We start from the raw sequence: 18,425 nt of genomic DNA, 5'->3' as shown, positions 1-18,425 counted from the left end.
CAGTTTTATTCAGGCAATTAAATATTCTTCGAAGTTTATATTCTCAATGACTCCAGCATATGAAATCAAAGCAATGACTTCTTTTTATTTCTTCTAGACATTTAAGAGTATTTTTAGATTGAGTCTCTCTTTTTATTTTTATTTTTTGGTGGGGGAAAAGGCTTTACTTTTTTCATATACACAGTCTCAGGATGAACTATTGGTTGGATCTTCAGCTATAAATATATAGAAAGCTTCTAGCAGGTTTCACAACATAGAAATCTTATGGATTGTGGCACCTATTTTAAAAATGTGATAAATCTTCAGTTCCTTATCTTCATATAGATAGATCAGAGAGTTGGCTCTTATTAGGAGTTTGATGTAGAGGGAAAGCACATGTAAAATGGATTTGCACTATGATTTTTCCCCAAGAGATTACTTTCTAATCATTGAATTCAAGCCTTTTTTTGAGTATTTAGAAGGTATACAAACAACTGTGTGCAATTCTTCAGAGACTTAAAGATGAACTAAGAAATTACGCTTGTCCTCAATGATTATCAAACATAGTAGATCTTTTTATGGCTTCTCTCAGAGAAATTGTGGAGGTACTGATTTCTTTCTACATATAGATAAATTATTTTATCTCCTCTATGGTCCATCTGATGGCAATTTCATCACATTTTCCTGAACTAGAGCTCTTCCAATTTGGTATCCAGAAAACGTATCCTCTATCAAAGAGTTTTTTCAATTATCTTTGCCATTGGCTATCTTTTCCTATCAGTGTTTTAAAAATGTGTCCTAAAGAGTGTGCTCTGTTATTGATAACTTTTCATTAGGTATGGTTTCCTAAAAATGAACTCCAAGTGTAACATTAGAGAATAAATCTGTCTCTTTCCTAATATATACAGTCATTAGTTTGATCAACATCCCGTCACAACTATGTGTTTGCTTAAAATTTTTTAAAATAGCTTTACTGAGGTATAATAGATATACAAAGCGTGGTACATATTTAACGTGAAGGCGTTTACTTTCTTGAACTTGATACCTTGCATAAGGAAAAAGCAGATTTTTCACCAGAACTAACCAATTCATGATCACAGCTATACTCTGTTACATATAACTGAGAAAACTGTAATACAATCCACTCGTTTATCATTAGTCTTCTAACGCAGCTTAAAATAATCTATGGGTTGAGTAGTCTCAACAAGTTGTACAGACTCAGCAAGGATCCTAGGCCATTACTGCTTCAAGGAGGGTATCTCTTATAGAATGGAAGTGGGGGAAGAATGATGATAGATTACATTCCAATTTTAGGTGCTATAAAATAGAGGAACTACAATTTTTAAGTTATAGCTGAATACTTTAACTAGATTAAGTGAATGCATACCCACCTTCCATATAACACAAAGGAAGATAAGAAAAGTCCTTGACATAATTTCATTACTGAAACCAGAGGAAATAAAATCCAAGCCCATTGTCCAATTACTCTAAAAAAACCAATCAACAAATAACCTAATTATCAACAAATATCCTAAAGCTAAGATTGATATTTTGTGCAGCCATTAACTTAAATTCTCATGTGGCCAAAACCAAATAACTCCAGCTTTCAGATTTTGGTGATCCATTTTCCATTTAAATCATCCTAGCAATTCTATTGGAGTAAATTGGTCCTTAAATAATAAGTTACACAGGACGCTTGTTTAAGTTAAACTATCATTCAGAGAGAGAAAAATTAACATTCATAAAATTGTCTCATCAAAAACAATCTTCCCCCTATCTTTCATGACCCCAAACAGGGCCTTCTCAATCAAGAACGTGCCTAAGCACTTAAGATTTTTACAGTAGCTTTCATAAAATTGTTAGAACAGTTTTACTTCCACTCACAGGTCATCCCATTGTATTGTGTGGAGGAGTACACAAATCATTATTACTTTTCCCAACAGAATGTCAAGTGTACTGATATTGAAAGCAGGACTCTTTTTTCTATCAACAATGTTAAAAAAAAAAAAAGGACTACTGTTAATTAAGTACATATTATGAACCAGACGGTTTATATGTTATCACTAGGCTTCACCACAATCTTTCAAATTACATATTACAATCCCTATTTTGCTGAAGCTGAAAGCAATTGAATAACGTCAAAGGTCACACAGTTAGGAGTTACCTCGTTACATAGCTGCTGTTTCTCTGTCACACTACATCTTGGAATACTGATATTAGGTAATCCCCAGAGCACATACATTTGTTCATTCATTCACTCAGCAACTATTTAATGAAGCCAATTTAGCTCATACTGGAAGCATAATTGAGATCACTGATACCTGAGATACAGCCTAAGGGTCATCACTATTTATTGCCCTAGCTCTTAATGATTTGTCCCTAAATCAAGTTACATGAACAAAGTCAGCGTAATTGGACTATGCTAGTTTAGCTTCCCAAATAATTTCTATTGTGTGTTACGTCTTTCATTTTGAATCAACCACCACAAGAAAACTGGCCACGTGATAAACATTTTGATAGCTTTTACAAAACAACAGAAGTTACATTTCTGTTTTCCTTGGTATTATTTAGAAAGCTCTACTTATTAAATTCCATTTGGAACTTAATGTCAATATGAAGTTTGCCATTTTAGATATGCTCAAAAACTTCCTTCAAGGGGGAAAGGTAAGCTGGAATGAAGTGAGAGAGTGGCATGGACGTATATATACTACCAAAAGTAAAATAGATAGCTAGTGGGAAGCAGCCACATAGCACAGGGAGATCAGCTCGGTGCTTTGTGGCAACCTAGAGGGGTGGGATAGGGAGGGTGGGAGGGAGACGCAAGAGGGAGGAGATATGGGGATATATGTATATGTATAGCTGATTCACTTTATTATAAAGCAGAAACTAACAGACCATTGTAAAGTGATTATACTCCAATAAAGATGTGTAAAAAAAAAAAACTTCCTTAAAAAAAAATAAGGCAAATAGATCCACTTTACATCTCCTTTTTTTTTTTTAATTTCCTTTTTTTGTCTTGGCTGTCAAGAAGCATAAAGTGACATGTGAATTTCAGTAGCAGTAACTGCCTCATTTTAGGGCAACTTGATTATCTTTCATTCTCCAAATCGTTTTCAATCTCTTTTATAAGTCTTGGTTTTAATTACCTATTGTATTTTTGAAAACAGATAGGCAACAAGTCAGGAGAAAATAATTAGGATGTTATGATTTCCTTCCCCTTTATAGAATTCACCAAAAGAGGGCTTCCCTGATGGTGCAGTGGTTGAGAATCTGCCTGCCAATGCAGGGGACACGGGTCTGGGAAGATTCCACATGCCGCGGAGCAACTAGGCCCGTGCGCCACAACTACTGAGCCTGCGCTCTAGAGCCCATGAGCCACAACTACTGAGCCTGCACGTCTGGAGCCTGTGCCCCGCAACAAGAGAGGCCGTGACAGTGAAAGGCCCACGCACCGTGATGAAGAGTGGCCCCAGCTTGCTGCAACTAGAGAAAGCCCTCGCACAGAAACGAAGACCCAACACAGCCAAAACCATAATAATAAATAAATTAATTAATTTTTTAAAAATCCTTAAAAAAAAAAAAAGAATTCACCAAAAGAAACCAGGCTTCTCACAGGTTACAGCAACGCTTTCCCAAGAATAATATATTTTAGCATTTGATTTCTGTTCAACATTCTACAATAAGCGTAAGGTTCTCAGGAAACAGAATCGGTGCATTTTCGAGAAAATTGTCCGTGTGTGAGAATTATGGGAAATTTTAAATAAGAAGAGAGAATTACTACAAATTTACCACTATATCAAAAATGTGCTCAAAACACAATCTGTTAACTCTGAATATTCCACAGAGTCACCATAATATCGTCAGTGTGGATAATGGGCAAAAGAAATATCTAAACTGGAAACACATATAGACTTGTATTCCTGAACTCTGTAATGGGGATGAAAAATGAACAATCTCTTCAGTTTTTCCTCATGACAACACTTACACCGTGCATATTTCAGTGAGAACGTTTTTAAATGCATAAGAAATAAACTCACGATATTTGGAATTTCATGAATGATGTGAAACCATGAAATAACTTAGGACACTGAGAAAGTATAATGTATGCATCCCTAATAACCAGAATTATTGCACTTGAAAAGAAACTAAATGCAATTTATGAATTTGTTAGGCAATTTCATGTGTAGTCAGAAGCCGCTCTATTTATAATAGTTTATTTAAAATATCATTTATATACTTTTGATTGAATTAGATTTATCCCCTCTAGAAGAATCTGTGTTCTTAAGAGATAAATTGGCATCAGACGTTCAACATAAACCTGCTGGACGGCCGATGGGAAATAAAAACAGCAATCAAAAGCAAGAAGAGCTGTACGGTTGGTAAATTAAATTAGAAAAATTATATAGAGTATTAAAAGTACTGTATAAAATGGATATAAAATTTTATATATAACATACACAAATATTTTTAAAATTATTACAAATAGACGTGAGGAAAAGCCTGAAGGAAGTCGGCCCGGTTGTCAATGGTGCCTGCAATGTTTATAAAAATTTCTTGCTGTTTTATAAATTCCGAATATATACTAATTACCTGTAATAAGAGATATCTTGCTCAAAGCTCAGAGGAGAATGTTTGATATGCACTCACCTGAATTAATGCATGATTATCTTTAGAAAACACGGAATCGCCCGAGAGCAAGACAGGCTCGCTTTTCTCACAGCTCTCCTGGCTGATGAGTGTGTCCACGTAGTTGGGCTGCGGGAAGATCACGTGACTCCCCCGCGAGTCCGCTGTGAGCGAGACCTCGTGGGAATAGGTCTGCAGGAAAGTCCGCACCCCGTCCACGCCCACAAACTGAGAGGCGGGCACACCCGCTAACCCGCCTCCTGAAGCCTTGAGCAGGCGCGACGTGTGCCAGCGCCTCAGCCTGAGCGCCAGCAGCACAATGACAAAGGCGAGGAAGACGCAGGAGACGGCAGCCACCGCCACCACCAGGTACAGCGTGAGGTCCGAATTGTCGGGGCTGACGGGAGACTCAAGGCTGCCTAGATCAGCCAGGACGTCGGGGATGCTGTCCGCTACTGCCACTGTGAGTGTGACGGTGGCAGAGAGAGGGGGCTGCCCGTGGTCCTGGACCGCCACCACCAGGGTCTGCTTGAGTGTGTCACTGTACAGCAGGGCCCTCGCTGTGCGCACCTCGCCCGTGTGCAGCCCCACCGCGAAGAGCCCCGGCTCGCTGGCCTTGAGGAGGCGGTAGGACAGCCAGGCGTTCTGGCCCGAGTCTCTGTCCACAGCCACCACCTTGGTCACCAGGTAGCCGGGCTCTGCGGAGCGGGGTGCCAGCTCCACGCCCATGGAGCCATCGGTGGGTACGGCGGGGAAGAGGATCTCTGGCGAGTTGTCGTTCTGGTCCATCACAAACAGGCTCAGCGACACGTTGCTGCTGAGTGGAGGGTCCCCGCTGTCATGTGCCATCACTTGTAGCTGCAAGTCTCGGAACTGCTCATAGTCGAAGGAACGCAACGCATACAGGACGCCAGTGTCTGAGTTTATGGAGACGTAGGAGGACAGGGGAGCTCCCTGGAGGCTGTCCTCCGCCAGGGAGTAAGTGACCTGGGCATTCTCTCCATAGTCGGGGTCATGGGCAGTCACAGAGATGATGGACGCTCCTCTGGGGTTGTTTTCTAGGATATATGCGGAGTAGGAGGCATGAGAGAAGGCGGGCGGATTGTCGTTGGTGTCTGCCACGTTCAGGGTGATGTGAGTTTCCGTGGACAGGGGCGGACTTCCTCGGTCAGTGGCAGTCACCGTGATGTTGTAGCTAGGAACCAGTTCTCGGTCTAGGAGTGTGTCTGTTACTAAACTATAATAATTTCCATAAGCCTTTTCTAATTTAAAGGGCAGATTCCCTTGGATGAAACAAATCACTTGTCCATTTTCCCCAGAGTCTTGATCGTTTACATTTAGAAGGGCAATTAACGTCCCTCTGGGAGAGTTTTCCAGAATGGAGCTGGAGAGAGAGGTGACTACTACTTCAGGGGCGTTATCATTCACGTCCAAAACTGTGATGAGGACTTTGGCTCGTGCAGAATATCCTGCGTTATCCATTGCTTGCACTTCCATCTCGTAGAATCCTGATTCCTCGTGGTTCAACTCCCCTATTGTTGAAATTGTTCCTAAATTACAATCTAGCTTGAAAAGTTGGGCCGCTTTGTTGTCCACATACCGGAAGGAATACATCACTTCCGCGTTGGCTCCTTCGTCAGGGTCGGTGGCGTTTACCAGAAGCAGCTCAGTGCCCACGGCCACATTCTCCGGAACGCTCACACGGTACTCGGACTGAGCAAACGCTGGTGCGTTGTCGTTCACATCAACGACCATCACACGGATGCGCGCGGTGCCAGTGCGGACTGGATAGCCCGCGTCGGAAGCCGTGAGAACCAGGTGGTGAACGGCCTTTTCCTCGCGGTCCAGGGCGCGCTCCAGCACCAATTCCGGATATTTATTACCATCCGCTCCGCTTTGCACGTCCAGGGAGAAGTGAGTATTACTACTGAGCTCATAGCTCTGGAGTGAATTCTTCCCTATATCCGGATCCCAAGCGTGGGGAAGGGGGAACCGCATCCCAGTGGCTGCATTTTCACTCATTTTTATTTCTAATTCACCTTCCTGGAAATACGGGGCATTATCATTAATGTCCCTCACTTCTACCACTACCCCGTATATTTTCACTTTATCCTCCATCAGAATCTCCAGATTTAGTTGACACTTGATGGCCCCCATACAGAGCTCCTCCCGGTCTATCCTGCCGGCAGTGACCAAGCTGCCGCTTCGCGGATTCAGAGCAAAAAGTTGTGTCCTACCTCTGGAGACGATGCGGACTCCGCGCTCCTCCAGTTCCCAGGGCTCCAACCCCAGATCCTTGGCGATGTTCCCCACCCTAGAGCCTTTCTCCAGCTCCTCAGGAACCGAATAGTGGATTTGGGTGCATCCAGTTTCCCACTGAACCCCCAGGAGAACTCCCAGCAGGACCAGCTTTTTGCAGTCCTGGTGCAGTCGCGCAGGAATCATTGTCACTTTCCTTGAGGATTATTTCCAATTCTTCCCTTGATCACCGAAGTCCGGATCAGCGCATCCGTCCTTAAAATCCGACAGCTGGGGGACCCGAGCTCTTCCAATCAGTTTCCTCACAGTCCCGGAGATGGTTAGTTTCTATCCGTGCTTTGTGCTTCAACGCGAGTGCCCGGCTAGCAGGATCTCTCTCTGCTTTTCTCTCCCTGATTGGTGAACAGCGGCGCTCAGAGTCCTAACCAATTACTGCACAATCTTGCACTCCAGGAAAGGATTTTGGTTTTCAGACCTTAAATAGCTCCACCTACTGTTCTCCAAATAGGGATGGAAGTGGAGTCAACCAAAACTACAGTATCCATTTTACTTGGAATTTCAGTGAGCTTCTTTTTATTGCCCTAGAGTTTTCATACAGAGTCACTTTCTTGAGATTATTTTCTGTACCTGTAGGCGTATTCTGATTTTTCCAATGAGCCTTTACATGAATTTGAAGTTTCTATACACAGTAAATTTAACTGTATATTTTAGTGCACCTGCTTTGATATCACCCCCACCACACATACACACCTATTATGGGAATCTCCTTAGGAGTTTCATGTTTTGAGAAATTATATAATAGAATAAGTTAAAAATTCTCACCCAGCTAAAATCTGTGGCAAAATTTTTTGGTAGATTCTTAAATTTGCCTAAATGGAAGAACTACTTTAACATGTGGTTGACATTTAACATGTTAAAATCAAATTTTCACAATAATATGGAAACCTAAAAATAAGAAACTTGATTGTACACATTACCAGAATCACACCTCGCAGGAAATCAAGTGAAGAAGACACAGTAACATTTTTAGAACAAAATGGAAGCATTCCAACTAGCATTTGCTTGAAATAAGGGTAGTACTCTACTAATATATTTCAAAAGAATATTTAGTTATCTTTGATAAAGGAGGCAGGAATATACAGTGGAGAAAGGACAGCCTCTTCAATAAATGGTGCTGGGAAAAATGGATAGGTACATGTAAAAGTATGAGATTAGATCACTCCCTAACACCATACACAAAAATAAGCTCAAAATGGATTAAAGACCTAAATGTAAGACCAGACACTATCAAACTCTTAGAGGAAAACATAGGCAGAACACTCTATGACATAAATCACAGCAAGATCCTTTTTGACCCATCTCCTAGAGAAATGGAAATAAAAACAAAAATAAACAAATGGGACCTAATGAAATTTCAAAGCTTTTACACAGCAAAGGAAACCATAAACAAGACCAAAAGACGACCCTCAGAATGGGAGAAAATATTTGCAAATGAAGCAACTGACAAAGGATTAATCTCCAAAATTTATAAGCAGCTCATGCAGCTCAACAACAAAAAAACAAACAACCCAATCCAAAAATGGGCAGAAGACCTAAATAGACATTTCTCCAAAGAAGATATACAGACTGCCAACAAACACATGAAAGAATGCTCAACATCATTAATCATTAGAGAAATGCAAATCAAAACTACAATGAGATATCATCTCACACCAGTCAGAATGGCCATCATCAAAAAATCTAGAAACAATAAATGCTGGACAGGGTGTGGAGAAAAGGGAACACTCTTGCACTGTTGGTGGGAATGTAAATTTATACAGCCACTGTGGAGAACAGTATGGAGGTTCCTTAAAAAACTACAAATAGAACTACCGTATGACTCAGCAATCCCACTACTGGGCATATACCCTGAGAAAACCGTAATTCAAAAAGAGTCATGTACCAAAATGTTCATTGCAGCTCTATTTACAATAGCCTGGAGATGGAAACAACCTAAGTGTCCATCATCGGATGAATGGATAAAGAAGATGTGGCACATATATACAATGGAATATTACCAGCCATAAAAAGAAACGAAATTGAGCTATTTGTAATGAGGTGGATAGACCTAGAGTCTGTCATACAGAGTGAAGTAAGTCAGAAAGAGAAAGACAAATACCGTATGCTAACACATATATATGGAATTTAAGAAAAAAAATGTCATGAAGAACCTAGGGGTAAGACAGGAATAAAGACACAGATCTACTAGAGAATGGACTTGAGGATATGGGGAGGGGGAAGGGTAAGCTGTGACAAAGCAAGAGAGAGGCATGGACATATATACACTACCAAACATAAGGTAGATAGCTAGTGGGAAGCAGCCGCATAGCACAGGGAGATCAGCTCAGTGCTTTGTGACCACCTACAGGGGTGGGATAGGAAGGGTGGGAGGGAGGGAGACACAAGAGGGAAGAGATATGGGAACATATGTATATGTATAACTGATTTGCTTTGTTATAAAGCATAAACTAACACACCATTGTAAAGCAATTATACTCCAATAAAGATGTAAAAAAATAAATAAATAAATAAATAATTTAAAAAGAATATTTAGGATCAATACCCTGTAATAAACCATGATGGAAAAGAATATGAAAAAGAATATACATATATATATATATATATGGTATATGAATGACTTTGCTATACACCAGAAACTAACACAACATTGTAACTCAGCTATACTTCAATTTAAAAAAAAAAGAGAGAGAGAGATTGTTTAGGAAAAATAGAACCCAAAGAATATTATAAGCTTACCTTTTTCTGGGAAACAAACCTAATTCCAGTTACTGAGATCACTGGTAATACACTGGAAGCCCATCAGAATACAGGAAAAAATCCTCACTATTGTGCTTTCATGTGTGTAAATATTTAGATTCTGAGGATAAACATGTTTGGCAGGTATACCATAAAATAATATCTTTAACACTGGGATGAAATCTACAGGTAGCTCTGAGAAAAGGTAGGGCACAAAACTGATCTATTCAATGGCACTCAGAGAATCCCTAGCAAATTGTACCTAGAGTAAAGCAAAGCCTTAAGAAAAGCCTTATATGCCAAGATATTGATGTTCTGAATAAGAGAAACGCCCACAGGAAAAAAATATTATGCTTCCATTAAAATATTTGAATGGCAGCGGCATCATAATACCTACTTCTCACAGTAAGAGATTTTGTTTGTGGATAAAGAATAACTCATGAAATTGTCAAAATATTTAAAATACTTGAGGGTTAATAATGGAGTAACTGACCCACTGAGAAAGGGACAGAAAAGACTGAGAGAGGGCAAACAAAACTGAAGTGATAGTAGATATAATCTGTTTAAGATTTTCTTTCCTAAATATTGGTTTAAAAAATAAACCAAACCCATATGCAGATGAAAGGCATTCATTGACACGTAAATGGAAGCAACAGAGCTAGAGTTTAACTTGTTATTCTCCTCAGTGACACTTACTACTAAAAGAGCTTCATTAGAAAGATCTTGCGGGGGCACCATTTCTGGGGTCATGGTGAGAAAACTGAACCTTGTTTTCTGAGAATCGACAACGTAACAGATTGTAGGAATAAGGCAAGGTTCCCTTGTTGTAGTTCGGAGAAACCCCTGGACCAGTCTTAGAACAGAGATCAGGCTGAAAGCAGCACCAGGTGGCCAGGCTAGAGGAGCGTCGCAGGCGCAGAGCAATGGCCAGAATCACCACGAGGAGGAAGAGCACCAAGATCAAGGCCAAGGTCACCACCAGGTAAAACTGCAGCTCAGCCTGGGGGTCAGTGGGCTCAGAGTGGTCACTGAGGTCCGGCAGCGCCTCCTGCAGACTGTCCGCGAAAACCAGGAGCAGCGTGGCGGTGGCCGAGAGGGGCGGCTGTCCCCCATCGCGCACAGCAACCAGCAGGCGCTGGCGGGCCGCGTCCCTGTCGCCCAGGGCCCGCGCAGTGCGCACCTCGCCCGTGCGCAGCCCCACGCTGAAGAGTCCGGGCTCGCTGGCCAGCAGCACGTGGTAGGACGGCCAGGCGTTGTGTCCAGAGTCGGCGTCCACCGCCACCACCTTGGTGACCAGGTGGCCGGGCTGCGCGGCGCGCGGCGCCGTGTCGAAGAGCGCCGAGCCATCGGGCCCCAGCGCCGGGTACAGCACCCTGGGCGCGTTGTCGTTGCGGTCGCCCACCAGCACGCGCAGGCTCACGTTGGCGCTGAGCGCGGGCGAGCCGTGGTCGCGGGCCTGCAGCGTCAGCTCGAAGGCGCGCAGCTGCTCGTGGTCGAAGGCGCGCTGCGCGAACACCACACCAATCTGTGCGCTCACGGACACGTAGGACGACAGCGCGCGCGGCTCCAGGTCGCTGGCCAGGATGGAATAGGAGACGTGGCCGTTGGGCCCCAGGTCGGGGTCGGAGGCGCTGACTTGCGCGATGGAGGCTCCAGGCAGGTTGTTCTCGGCCACGTGGATCACGTAGGAGGCCTGGTGGAAAACCGGAGTGCTGTCATTAACGTCGCTGATGTGTAGAGTGACACTTGCGCTGGAGGAGAGTAGCTGCTTGCCCCTGTCGGTGTCTGCGATGGTGACTGTGTACTCTGGGGTCTGCTCCCGTCCAGGACCCCATCTGCCACAAGCTTGTAGTAATTATTGGTGGAAGATTCAATTCTAAAAGGAGCTCTCTCTTTTATGAGACATGTGACCTCCCCGTTTTCTCCCGAATCTTTATCATGTGTTTCGGACAAAGCAATCACTGTTCCCGGTTCTGCAACCTTGGTTATGGAACTAGACACCGAAGTGAAAACCACCTCTGGGCCACTGTCGTTCTCATCTAAAATGTTCAGTATAATTTTACACTTGGTGGCTATGCTTCCACTGTCCTGGCCTCTATGCTTATAGTATAACTGCTACTGCTTTCAAAGTCTATAGGGTCTTTGGATTTAATTTCTCCTCTTTGATGATCTAGCACAGACATATTTGCAATATCTCATAGTGTTTTGAAGGAGTAGGTGATCTCTGCACTGATGCCTTCATCCTGGTCAGTGGCCTTCACCTTTAGCACAAAGGTGCCTGGGGGCGAGTTCTCACACAGGCTAACTTTGTACACATCCTGACTGAACACTGGGGGGTTATCGTTGTCATCAGTGACCTTGATCCTGATTGGAGTTTGCCAGTTCAAACCGGATCACCCCCGTCCACTGCTGTCAGGACCAGGAGGTGAGAGCTCTGTTGTCCCTGGTTCAAAGGCTTCTCCAACACTAATTCTGGGGAATTCTTGCCTTCAGTCTTACCCTCAACCATCAGAGAGAAATGCTCACTATAGCTGAGTTGGTAACTCTGCAGAGAGTTAAGCCCTATATCTGCATCTATAGTTGATTCCAGGCCAAACCGAGTTCCTGGAATTGCAAGTTCATTGATTTGTAAAACAATGCTATTTTGGGGAAAATGAGGTGGATTGTCATTTATATCTTCTATCATCACGTTTACGTGAGAAACATTTAGAGGATTCTCTGCTACAATTTCTAAAGGCACGACACACAGAGGGTTTTGGGGGGCAGGGTGACTCCCAATCTATTCTGTCACTCACAAGTACTTTCCCATTCTCCATGTTTACAGTAAAGTATTGTTTCTCTGCACTAACTCTGAGGTTGCGAGTCAATAAATCCCGTACATGCAGCCCCAGGTCCTCAGCGAGATTCCACACCACAAAGCCTCTGTCCATTTCTTCTGGAATAGAATAGCGGATCTGTTCGCAGAGCGCCCCGCATAACAAAGGCATCAAGAAAGGGAAGATTACTTGCCACCGCTGGGTACTGCTCCTCTGCTTCCCCTTATTTCCCATCCTTCTGTGCATTGCTGCAGGCTCCAACGTTAAGAAAAGATGATTTATAAATTTCGTTTAAAATACCCACATCGACTACATAGAAAACTCAATGCTCCCAGTTTGAACACATCCCAATCTGTATTCTGGAATCAGATTTGCCAAGTAGAGAGCCTGAGTCCAGGCTACTCTCCTTTCCGACTTGCTTCTGTGACTACACAAGAAATCACTGGGGTAGATACTGGACGCTAGCTCTTGCAGCGCATTGGCCAACAGCGGCCCTTGGACTCTATTTAGAAAACTGCAGTCAGAAGCCTTGTAAATAATGGGATTTGGTATTCCAACAGATATGTTGAACTGATGTATATAGGGAATGAGGCAGTTTAGGAGTTTTGGATAGGTCTGTTTTCCAGTGTTTACTACCAAAGAGGGTTCCTTAGAGACGGGATCCTATAGAAGAGCCGTTAAACTAGTAATGAGAAAAGTCTGTCATTTTCTCATTAGAGGCAAGGCACATATTGGAAGAACAAGGCAAAGTCTCCTCTCCAGATTTAGAACAAAGACCACGTGGAAAAAGAGCCCCACCATGTAGTATGAGGAAATTTTGACAGCCATGAAATGACACCCAGTATTATCTTCAATCTGATATGTGTATGATTTTCCTCCTCCTTTCATCAGAGGAAACTGGAGGAGAGATCAAAGCTGTCTAGGTTTTACTCAGGATAAGGATAGCCAATACCATAAACTCTTCTTGTTACTTATAAAAGAGATTTATGAAAAGGATTATGAAGTGTTTTACACTTTCATCATAAAGAGAATATAAAAGCATACCCTAGTAGGTTACTATAGGAATTTAATGACATGAAATGGGAGGGTTTTATTTTTATCCTTTTATTTAACTGTACCGTACGTTGCCTCTCAACAGAACTTTATCACTACCGCTAATCAAAACAACCTTCTTAATCTCAAGTGTCAAAACCAACATTTCCTTTTTATTCTCTAAGATCTTGGTTGCCAACTCCTAACAAGTTCAGACTATGTTAAAAAAAAATATGAAACAACCTCCCTCTTCCAGCAAACACCTCATATTCTTTTTATTCATCTAATTTCAGTTCAAGTAAAAGGCCTTAAATCTTTTTTCTCAGTTTGGAATCCCATAAGCATAAATTCTATCCCTAGATGCTCAAAACACTAACATTTTTCTTGATTTCAAGACAAATTTCGGCATCTGTTGCAGGACTTCCCTTTCCTACAGTTGAAATTCTTTTTGTCCAAACATTAGATACTCAATTTTTAGTTAACTATAGTAAGGTCAATTCTGAAATGAGAAGGGATATCTTGAAAGGGAACATGAACATGCAAGTAATTTGCACCAAATATCTAGAAGTGGTGTGAGAGTGCTGAGCTGAATTGACTGTGGAGATGATTCCTGAGATCAATACCCCAGATAAGTTTCCTTCCCCCCTTGACTTTCCTAAACATTGCTGCAGATAACACATTATTAGGTAACTATCAGGGCTTCAATAACAAGTTGGTTCTGAATATAAGAATCGAGTATACTTATATTTAAAAAATGAGTTTACATGAAACTAACACAATATTGTAAATCAACTATACTTCAATTTTTAAAATGAGTTTACACACAGATTTAGAGAATAGACTTGTGGTTGCAAAGGGGAAGAAGGGGTGGAGGAGGAAAGGATTGGTATTTTGGGATTAGCAGATGCAAACTATTATATGGATGGATAGATAGACAACAAGGCCCTGCTGTATAGCACAGGGAACTATATTCAACATCCTGTGATAAACCATAACAGGGAAAAATATGAAAAAGAATATATATATATGTATAACAGAATCACTTTTCTGTGCAGCAGAAATTAATACAACATGGTAAGTCAACTACAATAAAATTTTAAAAAATGAGTTTACAAAGGAAATGACAAAAGGAATCCAAGACTCCTAAGCATAGTGAAAACAAACAAAAGTTTCCAGAGGAATACCAGCTAAGTCAGTCTCACGGGTTCTAAGTATCCGCTCCACCTCTTATATTCACAGACTGTTCCCATACAAACAAATCTGAAAAATGGAAGCATGTCTAGCAGATTTGAAAATAACTTTTTGAGAAGGACTGGATCAAAATTAAAAGCTATTTCTGTAGGAGAATTTACTACATTTAAAAAAAAAAACACCCCGCAACGGGAGAGGCTACAGCAGTGAGAGGCCCATGTTCCTAAAAAAAAAAACAAAAAAAAAAAACCTTCAACAATACACAGACACTAAAGTACAAGTAAAAGAATAAAAGGAAAGAACACCAGTTCTACAATTCAACTATTTCTTCAGAACAATCTAATGACTTCACTGTAGAAGTAGAAAAGATGTCTAGAACTTAAGACGAAAAAGTATGCTCTATATTTCCTCTCCCAAGAGACCCTCATATCTAAAAGGCAGTCAGTAGGTCTTGTTTTGGTGGGGTAAATAAATGAGACAAAATTGAAATAATCAACAGGATCTAAATGTATTACCAGCCACCAAAAATCAAAACAGAATTGTTTTGTGCTCAGAGAGAAGCATACGTGTGTAAAAGTGTATATGTGTGAATGTGTGTGTATATGTATTATAGATAAGAGCTAGAGTAAGTATGCTATTGGATCAACAGGCTCAAATATGAACATTAGACATAAAACAAATAATGGTAGAATATAATTATAGATCAATGGAGACAATATGAAGTCGAATTGATGTTTACGAATCATTAATTTGAATAATAACCAGTTTACATTGATAGTCAGATACTGGTGATAGAAAAATATTACTAAAATTCAACTTACAACAAAGCAAGCCATGATAACTGAACTGGACCTTTGAATTAAAACAAAGAAACAAACAAAAGAAGCTGACAGGACCAAAAAAAAAAGCCTTTCACAAAACCTTTCTGAAAATTGATGAAAGGTAAATTACAGAAACTCACGTTTTGCTTTAAATATGTAAGAACATATGCCCCACCCCAAACAGATTTTATAACAGGCTCGGAAAAAAGTAACTTAAAAGACCTGTGCAGAGATATCAACAATTGGGAGGCAGGAAATAAATCTCACCTGATTACTGGTAGGATCACATTTGCCTAAACCGGTAGCTGAATCTTCAGCTATCAAAAGAGGCTCGCTTTTCTCACAGCTCTCCTGGCTGAGGAGCGTGTCCGCGTAGTTGGGCTGCGGGAAGATCACGTGACTCCCCCTCGAGTCAGCGGTGAGCCAGGCCTCGTGGGAATAGGCCTGCAGGAAAGCCCGCACCCCGTCCACGCCCACAAACTGAGAGGCGGGCACACCCGCTAACCCGCCTCCTGAAGCCTGGAGCAGGCGCGACGTGTGCCAGCGCCTCAGCCTGAGCGCCAGCAGCACAATGACAAAGGCGAGGAAGACACAGGAGACCGCAGCCACCGCCACCACCAGGTAGAGTGTGAGGCCTGAGTCGTCGGGGCTGGCGGAAGATTCAGGGCTGCCTAGATCAGCCAGGACGTCAGGGATGCTCTCGGCCACGGCCACAGTGAGTGTGACGGTGGCAGAGAGAGGGGGCTGGCCGTGGTCCTGGACGGCCACCACCAAGCTCTGCTTGAGCGCATCTCTGTCCAGCAGGGCCCTCGCTGTGCGCACCTCGCCCGTGTGCAGCCCCACCGCGAAGAGTCCCGGCTCGCTGGCCTTGAGCAGGCGGTAGGACAGCCAGGCGTTCTGGCCCGAGTCTCTGTCCACAGCCACCACCTTGGTCACCAGGTAGCCGGGCTCTGCAGAGCGGGGTGCCAGCTCTACACCCGTGGAACCGTCGGTGGGGAGGGCGGGGTACAGAATTTCCGGCACGTTGTCGTTCTGGTCCAGCACGAATATGCTCAGTGACACGTTGCTGCTGAGCGGTGGGTTCCCACTGTCATGTGCTGTCACCCACAACTGCAGTTCATGGACTTGCTCATAGTCGAAAGAACGCAGCGCATACAGAATGCCGGTGTCTGAGTTTATGGAGATGTAGGAGGATAGAGGTGCTCCCTGGAGGGTATCCTCTGCCAGAGAATAAGTGACCCGGGCATTCTCTTTGCTGTCCCTGTCGAGTGCAGTCACCGAGAAGAAGGAGGCCCCTCTAGGATTGTTTTCAGGAATGTAGGCAGAGTAAGAGGAGTGAGCAAAAGTGGGCGGGTTATCGTTGTCATCTGCTACATTCAGTGAAATATGAGTTTCTGTAGACAAGGGTGGACTTCCCCGATCTGTGGCTGTCAACGTTATATTATAGCTCTGTACCTGCTCCCTGTCCAGTGCTCTGTTGGTTATCAACTTGTAATAATTTCCGTAAGTCTTTTCTAATTTAAAAGGCATATTGTTAGGAATGAAACAGGAGACTTGACCATTTTCTCCGGAGTCTTGATCTTGCACATTTAGAAGAGCAATCACAGTACCTGGAGGAGAGTTTTCCAGCACTGAATTCGTAGAAGATGTGATAGTTATTTCTGGAGCATTATCATTCACATCCACAACTGTGACCAACATCTTAGCAGTGGTGGAGAGACCTCCACCATCTTGGCCTTGAATTTCCATCTCATAGAATCTGTGTTTCTCAAAATCCAGAGAACCTTGTATTAAGACTTCTCCAGATTGAGAATCCAACTGGAATATCTCAGAAGCTTTGCTTTCCATATTCAGGAATGAATATACCACTTCCCCATTGATTCCCTCATCTGGATCAGTTGCGTTTAACATAAGCACCCGAGTTCCGGAGCTGAGGTTCTCAGGAACACTCACTCTATATACAGACTGTGTAAACTTTGGGATATGGTCATTTACATCGAGAACCACCACGCGGATGGAAACAGTGCCCTGGCGGATGGGATCTCCTCCATCTAAGGCTGTGAGGAGGAGGTGGTGAGCAGCCTCTTTTTCCCGGTCCAGGCTCCCCTCCAGCACTAGCTCAGGATTCTTGGCCCCATCCGTTGTGCCTCGCACTTGCAAAGAAAAGTAATTATTAGGGTTGAGCTGGTAGCGCTGGAGGGAGTTCATTCCCACATCTGGATCCCTAGCATTAGGAAGAGGAAATCGCGATCCCGGAGTTGCATGCTCACTGACTTTTATCTCTACTTCCTCCTCCCGGAAGCTGGGGGCGTTATCATTAATATCCATTATTTCCACCTCCACTCCGTAAATCTTAAGGGTATCTTCCACAAGTATCTCCAGGTTTAAAAAACAGGAGGAAACCGCCTCACAGAGCTCCTCCCGGTCTATCCTATCAGCAGTGATCAAGCTGCCACTTCGCGGATTCAGAGCGAAAAGCTGAGTCTTTCCTCTGGAGACGATGCGGACTCCGCGCTCCGCCAGCTCCCTGGGCTCCAGCCCCAGGTCCTTGGAAATATTGCCCACGAAGAAGCCTTTGTCTGTCTCTTCCAGCACCGAGTATCGGATCTGCCCAGCCCCAGACTCCCGCAGCGTCCCCAGGAAAATATACAGTAGGACCAGCCCGCTGCGGTCCAGGAGCAGTTGCCGATTCGCCATGGCAGTGGCTGAGCCTATATTCCGCGGTTTCTTGAGCTGTTTGGTTCTGAATCAGCTTATGCATCTACACAGTCACTCGCCAAGTACATCCAAAATATATTAGAGAGCGAAGAGAAGTACTTTTAAGTTTCCAGCATCACGATCTGTGAGTATCCACTTCACTCTGCTTTGTGTTGTAGAGGTAGGGGAGGGAGGGACTCTAGCTCGC

At 43.0% G+C, this 18,425-nt stretch overlaps 2 protein-coding genes across 18 annotated transcripts in view; both read right to left on the bottom strand.

The window, feature by feature from the left end:
- LOC115844238 (protocadherin gamma-C4) overlaps window positions 1-18,425 on the bottom strand; it is a 177,557-nt gene that overhangs the window by 70,083 nt on the left and 89,049 nt on the right. The window contains exon 1 of one of the 17 annotated variants that reach the window (XM_030841148.2): window positions 15,788-18,386. The exons of 15 other annotated variants lie outside the window; for them this stretch is intronic. In XM_030841148.2, the coding sequence (XP_030697008.2) occupies window positions 15,788-18,217 (2,430 nt within the window). In that variant the 5' untranslated portion in view covers window positions 18,218-18,386. Of the gene's footprint in view, window positions 1-4,626; window positions 7,242-15,787; window positions 18,387-18,425 lie in introns of those variants that run through there. One more of the 17 variants, XM_030841152.2, reaches the window with a different exon arrangement.
- Window positions 10,373-12,710, bottom strand: LOC115844242 (protocadherin gamma-B5-like). Its single transcript, XM_070045073.1, is given in 5 exon segments — window positions 10,373-11,481; window positions 11,484-11,750; window positions 11,753-12,049; window positions 12,052-12,412; window positions 12,414-12,710. Coding segments are annotated over 5 exon segments (2,331 nt in total).

Source organism: Globicephala melas, chromosome 3 (assembly GCF_963455315.2).
Source record: "Globicephala melas chromosome 3, mGloMel1.2, whole genome shotgun sequence".
Lineage (NCBI taxonomy): Eukaryota > Metazoa > Chordata > Mammalia > Artiodactyla > Delphinidae > Globicephala > Globicephala melas.
Note: the sequence above shows the minus strand (reverse complement) of the source record. Positions and strands in the feature narration are given on the sequence as shown.